The sequence below is a fragment of the Phlebotomus papatasi genome, chromosome 2 (assembly GCF_024763615.1).
Source record: "Phlebotomus papatasi isolate M1 chromosome 2, Ppap_2.1, whole genome shotgun sequence".
In the NCBI taxonomy this organism is placed as follows: domain Eukaryota; kingdom Metazoa; phylum Arthropoda; class Insecta; order Diptera; family Psychodidae; genus Phlebotomus; species Phlebotomus papatasi.
This window is the reverse complement of record NC_077223.1, coordinates 82,836,822-82,850,670: the sequence shown is the minus strand read 5'-3', so window position 1 is coordinate 82,850,670 and position 13,849 is coordinate 82,836,822. Positions and strand designations below refer to the sequence as shown.

The following is a 13,849-nucleotide window of genomic DNA, read 5'->3' as shown; positions in this document are numbered from 1 at the left end:
GTTATCTGATCCTTTATATTTGATCGATAAAATATCAAATATAATAATCGAAATGTTTTAAAAATACCAAGCAGATGATTTAGAACATTAATATTTTATTTAAGTTTATGTTGAAATTGTGAAATTACATTTATAATTCATCTTCTTCCATGAAGTGCTACGAAAAATATTAATCATGAGTATTCTTGTTCTAAAAAGCAGAAATGCTCTGTACTAAATTTTACGCCTCTCCTGTTTAAATGTCTTAAAGCAATGTTCAATCATGAAAATTTGTCTCTTTAGTCTCCTATTTATTTCTTCTTAACTTTGCCTTACAAAACAAATCAAATTTCTCAGACGTATTGCTTTAGTACATGTCTGTACTAAAAATAATGTAACTTATTCCCAGTTTCTCTTGTTTTTTTTCAAATATTTTCAAATGAGAACCAACATTAAAATTAATACTTTTTATTTGTCTTATTTTCTCAGAAAATTGAGTTCCATACGCAAACAGGAACAGCCCTTTACCCCGCGACATTTGCTCTTCAGTACGAATTTGTTGATACGAATTTGGGTGGAGATTTGTGGTCAGGACGCCGCGGAGAAGAGACCCCAATACCACCCTTGTGTTCCCGTGTCTTTCGTCGTCGTCGTGGAGACTTCCAGTCTCCTCGCAATGTTTTTCTTCATGGACGAGGAGGGGCTAGAAATCTTACCTGTCTCTACCGCTTTGAAGCTGGCTTGGGAGAGAGGATTAGGATCAGTCTGCACAATGTCTCTTTTGGCGATTCTACAACTTGTATCACAGAATCTAACACTCACACAGGCCGACCAAGATGCGTAGGTCTGGAGAATGAGAGTGAGAGTCGCCTAGGAGAGCTCAAAATATTCGACGTGCCCTACAAAGATGTGCGGGTACCGCTGGGGTGTTTCTGCGATAACACCAGCAGCATCTACAACACCCCACTGACTTTCCAATCAAATTCTCGTACTCTCGAGATCAGTTTTGTGGTGACACATCTCAATGTTTCTGAAGATTTTGCTGACGTATACTTCCATGCTTCGTACGAAATTATCCGAGTTCCGGATTGTCGAAAGCGACTGCGTCTCAAAGGACCCGGAGGTGAAGACGAATTAGAATATCCACTAAGATCACATGAAGCCTCCTGTGAGGGCCAACCGTGGTACATTGAGGCACAACTCCCAGAAAGGTAAGCTTCAAATGACTAAGCGCAGGACTTGCCCTTATCCTATCCTTTATTCAGGAGCCTCTTTGTCTTGACTTGGGGAACCTTCCTGCCCATCGAACCAAATCAGGAAGAAATTCTGCGATGTAATACAAGGAATCGTTTGATCATTTACTCTGGAAGACCTCTAAAAGTTATGCGAGTCATCTGTCCGACGCAACAGGGCAACAAAGCGTCAGCACTTCACATATTCTCAGAAGATTGGCTAAATTCACAGCCTCTTCTCTACGGCGCCAAGTAAGAACGCTTTTTTATTTTTAACAAATTTATTTTTTTGCATTAAAAAATTTTGTTACGAAAATCGTTAAAGAAACTTTATTAGAACATTCAAATCAAGCCCTATCTAAACCTTAGAAACAAGCCTTACTTAAACCGTAGAATCTAGTCCTAAATGAATGTCCAACCAATAATCCAATATCGTAAGGCGTTAAAAGGAAAAACTAAGAAATTTTAGAATAATAGATATTATATTCTCTCGAAATCTAGGAATCTAACCTTTTCAGATTCTTTAAATCAAGCCTTTACTTAAGGCCTAAGTTCGAGGTTCAAACTTGTTGCCTTAATTCGGTTTTGACTTTGACTTATTAAAACTTAATGATCAAGCGACGCTTTAATGTTTGAAGTTTTTTAAATTAAAGTTTCTTAAATTGATCTTAAAATTTTAAAATTTAGTTCTCGTTAAATATTTCAATCGAACTCTACATACATTTTTAATAAAGCCCTGCATGGCAACTTTATAATCAAGGTTTAATTGAGCCAGTTGAACCTTTACTGTTTTAAAAGTGTTACTTTGTAGAAAAGTTAAGCCCTAGTTTTCTTTTAAATGGAGCCATACTTACACCTCGGACTCTAGCTGTTTTTCAATGCGAAATCAAGCCCTACCCTTAAACCGTAGATCCGAAAACCCAAACTTAATTCCTAGACCACGCTTTAACTCTCAGTCCTTGGAATTAATTGAAAATTCTCAAGTGTATTTTTATATAAATTTCTAAACTCAATCTAAACTCAAAGGTTTGAAAATGTTTCTTTGAAATAGCCTAAAGTTCAGCCCTAGTTTTCTTTTCATTAGGCCTCACTAATTGTTACGATTCTAGCTGTTTTAAAATGCTGAAACTAAGCCTTACTTAAATGTCTCTACATAGTTTTTGAGCCTAAAATTTATTATGGGAGACAGTTACTAACTATTTGTGCGACTGTTCGAGCTTAAATATGTAACATCATACGAGTACTGCTAGGTAAGTCGATGCTGTCTGATGAAGTCCTATTAAGATTAAAGGCGCCATATTTAATGGAGGTTATCCGAGAAACGTTCTGGCTTGAACCGTCTTGCACTTAACAGTGGTTCATTTTATTAGGGACACAAAAGAAACCGCCCCCACTATAATCAAATCTAATCTAGTTAAAGTTAAAAATTTTGAATATCAAAAGGAGTCTAGTCTTCTGCTATATCCCATTACCGGATCTTAAATTCTTCAAGACCTGTACTTGATACGAGTAACCTTAATTTTAAAAGCTTCTTTAAATCCTACAGTCCATGCTTATCCGTTTTGACCGCTTTGACCCTATCATTTTCGAGTCTGAACTTAATAATAAATTAGAGAATTGTGAAAATCGAGAGGTCCAGTCTTCTGCTACATCGGCTACATCCTATTATCCGATCGAAATTCTTCAAGCCATACTTAAGGAGTAACTTCTACCAGTTCGCCCAAAATTAACGGTTTTTTTCGGAAATATTTTGTCACCATGCTATTGAACTCTATTGAATCGATCAATATAAAATTTCTGGAGATAATTTTAAATGTCCCTCAGGAACACAAAACCATTTTTTATTTAGATTTTGTAAAGAAAATGGCGCGCATTAGTTCGCGGACTGAGGTTCGAGAACTCTATTAATTTTTATCCGATTAACTTGAAATCTTTTTGCCGTTCTGATAGATGTTACCCCTTAGAGCTTATAGTCTTCGTTTAAAAGCTACTTTAAGCCCTAAAATCCAGTCCAGGCTAAACCTGTTTATCTCTATATCGTTTTCGATCCCAAAGGTAATCCTACTCAAAACCTAAAACCTTTTGATACTTCGAAATAGAATTTATTTAAAACTTGGAATGAGTTTACTCCCTTTAAAAATCTTTAAAATCAAGGTTCTCGGAATCAAACCTTTGGTCTATTTCCAGACCTGTTAGTATGGTTCTGGAGCCTGTGTTCAAAGAGCCAGGAGGCCTGGCTTTCTCATGGCTGGAGATTCAGCGAACGAAAGCCTCTCTGATCCAACAGTTGGATCTTCAGACAAACTTCACTGCCAATGAGACACTTGGTGAATTCGGCTTCTTCCCTCGTCATGCCGAATGCGAACACAAGTGTCCCGAACTCGATGCCTGCATCGGGAGCAATCTGTGGTGCGATGGTCAGTACCTTACCTTTCCCTTCTCTGCTTCCTTTTCCTAAAGTTACTTCTTTCAGGACATGTGAACTGTCCATCTGGGTATGATGAATCCGAGGAGGAATGTGGAACAGCTAGAAAGCTGCTAGAACTGCCAGGAGGGATCTTTGCAGCCCTGGGATGCATTGCTGCAGCCGTAGCAGCGTGCTTCATCTTCTGCATCTTTGGGCTGGTGCGCAAACGGAAAAAGGGAGTAGATGCCAAACCAACACTCAATGGAACCCTCCGAAAGGACTTCAAGAAAAGTGATTTGTTCATGGATCCTGGCTCCTGACATGGACTTCAACCGGTCGAGTATATCCATGTCGACCGGGAAACCACCGTGTGACCCATCTTCAGCCATCAGGATCACTTTCTACCGTGAATTGGTGCCGAGCAATCCGTAAATATGACTACATTACATTGTACGATATTAACCTAATTGTAGGGGGTGAGAGATGGACAAACAACCCGAGAATTGAATATTGTTGTGATAGCTAAAAACACATTTGTTTCATTTTACATTATCGCAAACTATCTCATCTGTTTTTTGTTCTCTGTGAACTCTCAAATTCTCTGAACATTGCACTCCCATTTGGATGGGGGTGTGACCATTATCGCGCCCCCAAAAAACACCCTCAAGGGCTCAATTCCACGTCACTTTTATGAGCTCACAATCACACTCGCGATAAAAGAGTTAGTGAATGAAATTTATGCAAATATTGACAATGTGTGCTGCAATGAAAAATCTACCAAAAACTCTTTTCAATTAATGTTTTTTTTCTGGTCCTGAAAAGTGCATAATCATGACCATCATGACTGTAAACAGGAGAAAACAAATAAAATTCGTTTTTACAGGGTTTTCCATGAAATTTTTCAAAATATTTGATTAATATTTGAAGTTGAAACAAAACACAATTAGAGATTTTTCTAATTAGCAAAATCGGTAAAAAAAAGTTAAAGATAAATCAGTTACTCGTTCGTAACATTTTTAATGAATTTAACACCACAAAAGTTAATTTTCTTAAATAAACTTTTGAGCAAGGTAATGATGGGCTTCCTTATTGCTATTCTAATGCAGTGAAATAATTAAGTTTGATCGAAAAACTTCGATTTAAGAATGTTTTTGAAAATTAACTAAATATTTCCATGGTTCTTAGAATATTAATTTAATCAAAAATAAGTTAATTATTTGATTAATTTTCTTCTCTTTTATAGCATTGAAATTTTTAATTAATTTTGAAATAACATTTGAGGGGTTATCTGAGTGAAGAAAACCAAAAACGTGTTAATTTTCTTAATTATTTTTAAAAAAGATATTAAAGATCTAAACAGGTAAAAGTACAACATTAAAGCCATCCCGTCTGACACAGGGTAAGGGGGACCCAGCGTTTAGTCATTAATTAACACCCTGCTTTAGGCAATATTTTAGCCCTCATTGGCAAGGTCCGAGTGGTAGGCCCGAATTAAGGACGGGATTTTGCCACGTACATCAATGGCGGTGGAATGAAACTGTCAATTGCACATCCTGATTTCACCTTCGAATTTTATACAAATGATAGAAGCTACAAAGATAGTGATATGTTTTATTTAACCAGGATGAACGATTAAACACTTTAGAAAAACAAAAAAACTATTCCGAAAAAAATGTCTCCTAAAAAATACCCCCAAAAGGGAATAAAAACACGTATTTCAGGGTTGGAAATTTGTTTATAGTTACCACGACACATTTTTCTACACGACACGCACTCACGCACATTTATTATTATTAAATAAACACTAAAAACACTCAGAATCTTTGTAAGAATTTTAAAAACAAATAAAATGTTTTGGAAAATATTCCATCTTGTCATTGTCAGCTGAGCAACAAGGGCCGGCAACATAAATTTCGTAGTTCCGCTGCTCACTACCATGAACGCTAAACAGTGTCCTTCACATATATTTGGTAAGGGGTATTTTGTATGGAAGCTTCTTAAAAGTAAGGTATGAAAGATAGGGGTTAATTGAGGCTATAATCCACGCTTATCTGGTCAGACGGGATATTTCTTGAAATTTTCATTTTAAAATTTTAAAACTTCAGCCGTTGGAACCTGATTTTTGAAGACCATTTTTTGAAAAATTTACTTTACGGTAGAAAAGATTACTCAGAGAGTAAATTTATTTAAAATCAATAAAAGCAAACATATTAGGTCAAATAAAAGTCTTGAGCCCTTTTAGCTAGGTTTTCTTAGTGAGCAATATCTCACGTTATTATATTTGGATATATAAATCGTATTGGGTCATACTAAACGGTGTTTTCATGGTGATAACCCTCTTTAAAAAAAAAAGTTCTTTGAATTTGCGTTTGACGAAGCCAGGTTGTATGATGCAGTTTTCGAAAATAAGGGTAAGAGCAGAATCACATTGACAGTAAAATGCTCACCGTATTTCGTAGATTTACGCATTTTCATTGCAATTCTTACACGAATTCTCGATTACCGTATTACCTTATTTCATACTCGGTGACAGTAGGTGAAAATAATATAAGAATATTGAAGAAATAAAACGAAAATGCGACAAACGGTGAGAAAAAAATTGTATGATTAATTTCTCTTACAGTTTTTTTTTTGCTCACCGTTTATCGAATTTTCGTTTTATTTCTTCTATTTTTTTTGTATTATTTTCACATAGTGCCACCGAGTATGAGATAAGGTAATACGGTAATGGAAAATTTGCGCAATAATTGCAAAGATTATGCGTAAATTAACAAAATACGATGAGGCTACGGCGAGCATTTTATTGTCACTGTGATTCTGCCCTAATCCAAGAGAAAATTCAATAAGTTCTTTAGTGTTCCTACAATCAAAATTAAAAGACTTAATGGTCCCAATGAAGTATCTGATAATGGCAAATCGCTAGTTTAAACGATTCCATTCTGGGAAAATGAAAGTCAAAAATGAGGCACGCTCTGGGAGGCCAATTGTCGAAAATGTCGAAAAGAGGAAAAAACACACTTTTCTTTTTGGTGAAAAATAATACTCCGAATAATCGTTTAATGTTCTCCCAGATTTCTCAAGCCCTGAAGAAGATCCCGCCCAGGATCGATCGAAACGTTGGCTGAGGAAAATAAATTGAAGAACAGAAAAATAGACCGAACTCCAATTTTCGAATTAACGAATACAATGGTAAAATTTAATATACACAGGGAGAGTGGGGTACCTTTGAAATAGGGCTTTCTTCTTCTATTTTTGAATGCAACAAGACTTTTCCGTGATATAATTTAGCTCCACAAATTAATTGTAAAACTAAATTACGTTATGATCAGCCTCAATTTTATTTATAAATAAAAGAAAAAACCCTATTTCAAATATTCCGCAATTCAAAGGTGCCCTACTTCCCCCTACAGAATTTATTAAGGACAAGTACTGTATTCTGTAAAAAAAAATCAAAGTGAAGAATGCTGAAGCAATAAGAAAGCTCATTAAGCTTCCATCTAAAAAGCTGAAAGTGCTCAAAAGACAATTAAATATATTTACTTATTTATAGTTTCAAGTTAGCACAGTCCTTTTTCCTGAATTATTCAGCTCAATATTTGCTCACAAAAAAAAAGAACAGAGAAGATAACAATCAAAATAATCAAATGGAATTTAAAGCAGAGGAGTATTTGTAGCGAGAAAATGAAATTAACTAACTATAATCGTGTTGATACAAGGGAAGGATGATTAAATTTCTTATAGAAATTAAAGGTATAACATTGTAATTTAGCTGGATGATGATGCGACAGTTAAAATCTGATAAGGACATTGAGAAAATTTTTTAAAGTGTATAAAAAATAAAGAAATGAAGTGGAAATTATTAGTGTTGAATCGCAAAGGAAAAATCGTCCACTTATCTCTTAAGATGAAGACTTCCTTTTTTCAGTATTTTCCTCTCACGTCACAGAGGAACTGATTAAAAAAAATTATCTACTAGAAACCCAGAAGAAAAAATTGATAGGAAAGAAACACTGTTGTATGTCACGAATTTCTTATCATTAATAAAAACGCGTTGAATTAGATAATGCGGATGTGGTTAAATGGAAACGATGATGAATAGAGCAGAAGATTTTATTAATTGTCACTGTAACCCAAAAAAAAACACGCAAAAGAGAGCAATATTTAATTAAATTTTTAAAGCAGATTCCAAAGATCTCTTCAAGTGGAAAGAAATTAAATATATTTTCGTAAAATGCAGGAACTGGAACCATCATTTGCTATAAAACACATTAATCAGTTTGGCTATTAGGTAATGAACTTTTCGAACAAAACCAGAAAATGAAAATAGAACTATATAACATTTGTAAAATAGTTAATGGAATTGTGGTTTCGACAATTAATCGTCTCTGATTTGGTTTTTTTTCTTTAAGTCCACTCCAAAACAGAAATAGACAAAAGAAATTTTTTTTGGAGTAAATGTAAGTGAAAGAAGCATAAAACACCGATTAGCATTTAAATTTTGTAATTATTTTTTTTTGTAATGGTTAAGACAGTAAATAAAATATGCAAATTCTCTTGCATTAATTTATTTATGAATTGAATCTATTTAATAGTGAAATCAAGACAAAGAGAGAGGAGTGATTTAACAAAAAGAAAAAAGTCTGATTTTTGTGTAAATAGATCTTTTTTGAGATGTATTAGTTCATCTGTTTTTTTTTCCATCAAGAACATTCTCACTTAGTATTCCGAATAATTTCCCTGAAGATCGTAGCGCCAGAAGTTAGTCAAGGTTTTCTTTCAATTTTTCAAATAAATATCCGTCGAGCTGCTGTCTATTCCATTTCGATGGGGACTTCTACTCGTTCATTGATTCGTCGTACTTTAAAAGAGAGAGAAAGAAAGAAAGAAAAAAATCAAATTGTATAGGTAGTTGATGAATAAAATCGTAAATAATATTAATTATAATTAGGAATTAATAAAAAAAAAGAGGAAAAAGCACACATTTTTAAGGCACACACACCACACATTCTCTATAAAAGAAATAATTAATGAAGAAAATGACACAATTGTACTGTATTTAAATTAAATTATACAACAAAACATGAAGGTGTAACTAGGAGTTATGAAAAAAATTAAGGAATATTTAGAAAATTATCTCACTTTTTTTTAAATTAACCATAAGTTATCACCAAGATTTTTGATGGTACAAGTGCCAAAATATTTCATCTCATTTCACAGAAAAAAAATCGTTTTTATAGATAATTTTTCTTCCCTCTTAAAAATAAGTGAAGTTTGTTGTAAAATTCTTGCAGAAAAGTTGAAAAAGAGAATGCAAAGAAAAAAAATATGGTACGAAATAAATTATTTTTACTGAAGTCTTTCAATTCAATTTCACACTTTATTCTTTGCCACCGTCGAAAATATAATACGTCGACAATGGAGCATGCGGAGGAGAGAATTATTGGAAGAATGGCTATAAAATTGGCCAATTTGTCGTGATTCCGCAGACAGAAAGGGAATTTGTTGATTATTTTGGTGCTCGTCTTCAAAGTTTAACTGCAGGTAATGTAGAGCGAAACGATAATTTACTTGATTTTATCAAAGAAAATTAATTGGATACAGAGGATTAAAAGTTTAGTCTAAATTGAAACTATTTTTAAATGGATCACGTTATCCATTAAATATGTGAATAAAATTCCATCATTTTAATCAAATTACTTGTTGTGTCCAAATTTACCCACAATGTGTCCAAAATTACAAACCGTCCGAAATTATTAGCGCTTCCCCTATGCATTTGGCACGTCTTTTAGATCAAGAAAAGTTTATGAAATCAAAATTCACATCGCCTTCCATCTCAAACATTTATATGACTATTCCACTCTTTTGAACTCAAATTTGGATTGTACTAAATTATATTTGTTGTGATGTTCAAAAAGAAGAAGAGTACGAACGAGAGATATGGAAAGTGTTTGAGAAAGAAAGCGATATCAATTGTAGTTTCACGAAATTTTCCTGATCTGAAAGGTGTGCCAAAGATATAGAAGAACTGCTGATAATTTCGGACAGCTTGCAATTTGATACACTTTGATGAGAAATTTGGACACTACCAATCAATGTGTTAAATTTATGAATTTTTTTTGGAATATTTAATAAGTAATCTCAGGAACTTGAAGTTCAGATTCATTTTCATCTCAAATGTTCTGTATATATATATCCCAATTTTTAGAACTCAAATTCGAATTGTAATTAATTAAATTTGTCCTCAAATTAAAAAAAATGAAGAAGAGTACGAAAATATGGAATAGGTAATATGCAAAATGTTTGAGAAAGAAAGGTATGTGAATTTTAATTTCACGAAATTTTCCTGATCTAAAAGATGTGCCAAAGGAGAAGTGCTGATAATTTCGGACAGCTTACAGTTTTACACACTTTGAAGGTAAATTTGGATACTACAAATCTATAGCTTAAATTTATGGATTTTTTCGAATATTTAATAAATAGTATATTCCATCTAAAGATTTATTCGTTTTTTATAATATTATAACACTAAATTTGTTCAATATTGAATTTGATTTGATTCACATGTTTTGTTTCTTATTTTGGATTGTTATTTTGTTTCTCAAAACTATATAAATTTTTAATTTTTGCGGTAAGGATTTGGTAAGTTGGCTTCTTTAAATTGATTGAAATATGCACCCTATTACGGATCAACTGTCCAAAATTACAAGTAAAGTGTCCAAAATTACAGTCAAATTCCATTTTATGTTTCTATACTTTTTTAAACATAGCCTTATAAAATTTATTTCAGAAAACGCAAAGACAATAAATTTGCTGTTCAAGGTTCCGAACAACACTTCTGAAAGAGAATTCCCAAAGAACCTGAAAGAACCTCAAATTTGTATTGAAAATATTCAATTTGTTCAATCTTTAAGTATACAATTCGAAAAGAGTTATTAGAACATGCAGAGCCATAAAAACTGTGTAGTAGGGGAGACTGGGGCAAAGTTTGTCAATTCCAAAATTTTAAAATTCGATATCTTCCAAGAGAAAACAGACCGAGGCCGAGGCTCCAAATTTTTATCATAGATTATCTTCATGGACCTCAATAAACGTCAACGGTTTTAAGGAATTCGAGCAAGGAATATAGAAAATAACAAATATTGAAATTTTGAGCCCTGTTATTAATTAAGTTATCAGAATTAATTTAAGTTATCAGATTCACTGATAACTTGTGCAAAAATAAAATATCCGTTTTGGCAAATTTTGCCCCAGTCTCCCCTAGTATAGAAAATTAGGATCTGAGAGAGTTAGCGAATTAACTGCATTTGGGCTTAAGAAGAGTTTTATTGTACAATACTTGAAACTAAGAACATTGGTACTTAAATGCACTCTGTACCAAAGTATGGGCACTTCGATAAGGTGATAAAAGATCAAGAGTGTTAGGTAAGTTCTGCGAAATCCCTATTAAAAAGCGAGCTATGCCAATAATTTTTACAAAATCTAATTTACACATTATAAATTTTTTCATAAGGTCGATGGTTTTTTTTAGAGCCTGTGCAAATTTAAATATTGATATAGTCCACAAGAAAAAGTTATTAAAAATTTAATTTTAGTTTACAGAAAATTAAAAAAAAAATGCAACCCTTAAAAAAGTGACGTTCAAAAACTCTCAGAAACTCATCCTCTAGCTTCTTTTAGAAGTTAAATCTTCATCGAAGATACTTATTTTCTGTATCTTTCAATAAAAAAAAATTATTAAAAGTTTCTTGTAAGGAAAATATCGTTAATAAGTTTAAGTAAGTAAGCCAAGAGACTCGGCTAGAGATCGCTTTAAATTGTGCTTTAACCTGTTTTAATCTGTTTAACTTTCATTTGGAATTTACTAAAAACTTTATGAAACCAATTTTATTTTTTTATAAGCCCAAATAGACTAAAATATTTTCCAAAATTATGCAGATGTAAAAAATACAATTTTTAAAAGCAATTTTTTTAATTAGTAAAATGCCAAGGAGTGAAGTATCTTTTTCTAATTCGGTATATTACTGCTCCAATTCAAAGAGACAGCATTAAAAATCCTAATTATTTTCGATTCTCCACAAGTCTAGAGCTCAATAGGGGAGACCAGGGCTAAATTAACTACGTATAGTATTAGATAGTAGTATTTTATAGTTTGCCCTCAAAGGAATATTAAGACAATCACTCTTTATTCTATATACTTCCCTTTCTATTCATTGAAATATTTATCAGCCTCATACAAACATATTTTGTACAAATTATACGCAATGAAAAATTTCATTTGGTGGCTAATTCTACCTCAGTCTCCCCTAGTAAAAAATTATTGACTTCCAGTGTTCAATGACCTTCCCCCAATTCAATATTACATTGACATCACCTTGACCCACAATCTCATAGTTTCTCCCCAAAACCATGTTTTCAAGTTTTCTCAAAAACAGCTTCAGATAGTTTTTTTTTAGTTTTTATTAAGATTTAGCAATAATTTTAGGAAAATTTTCGTCTATTCAAACTTACTACCGCAAAATTCGAAAATTTGACTTTTTTCAAGGTCAAAGTTCAAAGACCCGTAAAATATTATGTTTTTTGGTTTATTTCGAAAGCAACTTCAGGAATATCTTTAATTTTCAAGAAAGCTTGTCAATTAAGACCATTTGATTTTACGAGTAATCTGCAAAGTGCCTAAGCATCCCTCAATACGTGCATCTCCAGCAGTTGCACGAGGAAAGTCATAAATTCCAGGGCGATAAAAGAACTTATTTATTTCATAAGGCAATTGAATTAAAACAATTACAAAATCCAAACAACTAAGGGAATGCCAGCAACCTTCCCGCATCAGACAACAACCGAACAATCTCCAAAGTGGAGTAATATGTCTCAAAAGGAATTTTACCACTCTTCATTTCAACTGCATCTGATCGATTTTTCTGGTTAAACCAGTGACTTCTCTCGCCTGAGATCTGTGGCAAGAAGTGTATGTGCATTTGAACTAAAAATGGTGAAAGTCAGTCTTTTGCACATTGCATTATCCTTCTATGCCCATTTCAACATGCCACTGCTTCGTTGCATTCATCCAATTTAAAAAACTGCACCATTTCCAACGGCTTCTGACTTCTTTTTAGTGCGTCCAAGACTTCGATGCACAATTGGGTGACTATACACCAGCAAAATGCAAATAGCTGCAATAAACCCCCATGTAGAATTAGGTGTAAAACAAGTGCTGATGCCGCATGAATTGCATTATGTTGCATTTTAAAGCAGCAATGACTGGGACTTTTTATTTGGTTTACACCAAATGGTCAATTTGCCGCGAAAAATCGCGTGTCTTCGTGAGATCCCACACAGAGTTCATCCACAGGTGATCAATTGCATCACGATTCCTATTAACTACGTGCCAATTGACAGTGCCATAAGATTTTCCGCACTGCGTGTTACACTCTTGTTAATTTAATACGCGGGAAATTGCTGTGTAAATAAATCTCTGCAGTTGGTATAGAAATTGCTGATTGCATTGTCGATTGAACACTAATTCACTTTGAATTGAAAAAAAAAACCTCAAGACAGAGAACATGATGCTTAAAGTTAAAGGTAAACAAATCTCTCTTGTAAATAAAATCTACACACAGAAAAATATGTCCTCAAAATCTTTACACTAAATGAGGATTGACGAAATTTAAAAAAAAAAGATAAGGGAAAGGCTCATAATTTTGGACAGTTTCTAAATTTGGACAATTTGAGGATAAAATTGGACACTAAAAATAAATTGATTAAAATTATGGATTTTTATTCCAATATTTGATGAATAATGAATTCTATCTAAATATTTGTTCTTTTTGGAAGATTTTAACACAAAGACCGTTAAATTTTGAATAGCATTTGAGTTAAAATTGCTTTGTTCACTGTGAGAAATCCGAAAATTTAAAATAACATTCCGGAAATGTTTATTTTACCCTGCAGTATTAATCCGAAATCTGTGTAAATATTATGCTTTTTAGGTGTATTAGGGGTTAAAGTTACTCTTTTTTATGTTAATTTTAACATTAAAAGGGTGTGAAATTAATATAAAAAAATGTTGACATATTTTTACACCAAAAAATTATTAAAGTTATGAGGAAAAAAAATTAATCGCAAATATGACAGAAATTTATTTAGCTGTGGTGAAGTACTAACAATTTTTCCTCGCTGTTTTTTCAGTGATATTATTAAATATTAATTAAATATTGTATTGATGCACTTTAAT

The 13,849-nt window shown here is 32.9% G+C and overlaps 2 protein-coding genes across 3 annotated transcripts in view; one reads left to right on the top strand and one right to left on the bottom strand.

The window, feature by feature from the left end:
* Positions 1-4,996, top strand: part of LOC129804698 (uncharacterized) — a 230,411-nt gene extending 225,415 nt beyond the window's left edge. The window contains exons 12-15 of the mRNA XM_055852238.1: positions 469-1,190; positions 1,245-1,463; positions 3,399-3,628; positions 3,685-4,996. Of these exons, the coding sequence (XP_055708213.1) occupies positions 469-1,190; positions 1,245-1,463; positions 3,399-3,628; positions 3,685-3,938 (1,425 nt within the window). The 3' untranslated portion in view covers positions 3,939-4,996. The remainder of the gene's footprint in view (positions 1-468; positions 1,191-1,244; positions 1,464-3,398; positions 3,629-3,684) is intronic.
* Positions 4,997-7,814: 2,818 nt separating this feature from the next.
* The window catches only part of LOC129804704 (uncharacterized), a 29,720-nt gene continuing 23,685 nt past the window's right edge, over positions 7,815-13,849 (bottom strand). For both annotated transcript variants that reach the window (XM_055852246.1, XM_055852247.1), the window contains one exon: positions 7,815-8,476. In XM_055852246.1, coding sequence (XP_055708221.1) covers positions 8,461-8,476 — 16 coding nt within the window. In that variant the 3' untranslated portion in view covers positions 7,815-8,460. The remainder of the gene's footprint in view (positions 8,477-13,849) is intronic.